Genomic DNA, 1294 nt, shown 5'->3' on the forward strand with positions numbered 1-1294 from the left:
AGGCAATGAGAGCTATTCCTTTCATTCGGAGATGCCAGGCGCTTCCTCCCGAGGGCCTACGGCCACGAGAGGCCTTCGGGAAGCAAGGAAGTTTCTCGGCCGAGGGTCTGAGGTCGACCTCGGGCGACGGGTACCTACTTTGGTCGAACTCGACGGCGAAGGTGTTCTTGATGTCGGGCGCCGCGCTGTCGTCGAGGCGGGCGGCGAAGGGCGGGCCGTGGCCAAGGCTCCAATCGTCGGGGTCGTCGAGCGCCAGCGTGGCCACGTGCCCTGCTCGCGTGTTCTCGTGCACAAGAATGGGGTCCTGGCGCGCCACGTGCGGCGCGTTGTCGTTCACGTCGGTGAGGGACAGGCTGAGCGTGGCGGTGGCGGTGCGTGGCGGCGCGCCCTCGTCCACCGCCAGCACGCGCACCTCGTGGCGCGCCGCTGCCTCGCGGTCCAGCAGGCGCTGCAGCCGCACGCGCCCCACCGAGTCCACCACGAAGCGGCGGCCGGGGTCGCTGCCGGGCGCGATGCTGTAGTGCACCTCCCCGCGGCCGCCCTGCGGAAAAAGCGGTTAGTGGGACTGCCCTGCGGCCTCAAATCTCAGGAGACAATCTCAGAAGGAAACGGGCGTGACCTTGGCATGTACAATCCTACCTGGTCTCTGTCGTGGGCGGTGAAAATGGCCAACAGGTGGCCGATGGGCGTGTCCTCCGGCAGCGTGAGGTTGACCTGGCGCTTGGAGAGGTCGGGCGCGTTGTCGTTGTCGTCCAGCAGGTTGACCACCACCCACGCCCAGTCCAGGTGCGCGGGCGTCCGCCAGCCCTCCGCGCCCTGAAGCGAGAGGCCTGGTGAGGTGCGCCGCCCTGGCTTGCCCGGAGAGCTTGGATTTGACAATTAACCTCACTCAGGATTGCATCAGGAATTGCTAACGAGTTGCCCTCGGAATCAACAGTGACCTCGCTTCTTATTGCAGTACAAACGGTAAAGCTTTAGCCTACCTTGTCCGACACCTGGACCTTGAACCTGAAGCCCTGGCGCTGTCTGGGGTCCTCGTAGTCCAGCGCCTCCACGGCCTGCAGCGAGCCGCTCCTATTGCCCGCGGCCACCACGCGGAACCTATCCCAGCCGTGCCCGCTGCCCTCCACCACCTGCGGCAGCGAAGGTGACGGAGTCAGTGTTGTTCCCAAGCTGCACTTTGGACGACCTGGCCGTTCAGTATTCATAAAGCAGACCTTTTGGATAGATAAAACCAGCCTGGAGCTCCGACAGCAAGCAGATACTAAAACCATTCGGGAACAGACAAGCAAGT

At 64.0% G+C, this 1294-nt stretch overlaps 1 protein-coding gene across 1 annotated transcript in view; it reads right to left on the reverse strand.

The window, feature by feature from the left end:
• Window positions 1–1294, reverse strand: part of LOC119589295 (putative neural-cadherin 2) — a 38272-nt gene that overhangs the window by 12532 nt on the left and 24446 nt on the right. The window contains exons 3-5 of the mRNA XM_037937917.1: window positions 984–1133; window positions 640–816; window positions 61–541 (exon numbers count right to left, since the gene is read on the reverse strand). Of these exons, the coding sequence (XP_037793845.1) occupies window positions 61–541; window positions 640–816; window positions 984–1133 (808 nt within the window). The remainder of the gene's footprint in view (window positions 1–60; window positions 542–639; window positions 817–983; window positions 1134–1294) is intronic.

Source organism: Penaeus monodon, chromosome 25 (assembly GCF_015228065.2).
Source record: "Penaeus monodon isolate SGIC_2016 chromosome 25, NSTDA_Pmon_1, whole genome shotgun sequence".
NCBI lineage: Eukaryota > Metazoa > Arthropoda > Malacostraca > Decapoda > Penaeidae > Penaeus > Penaeus monodon.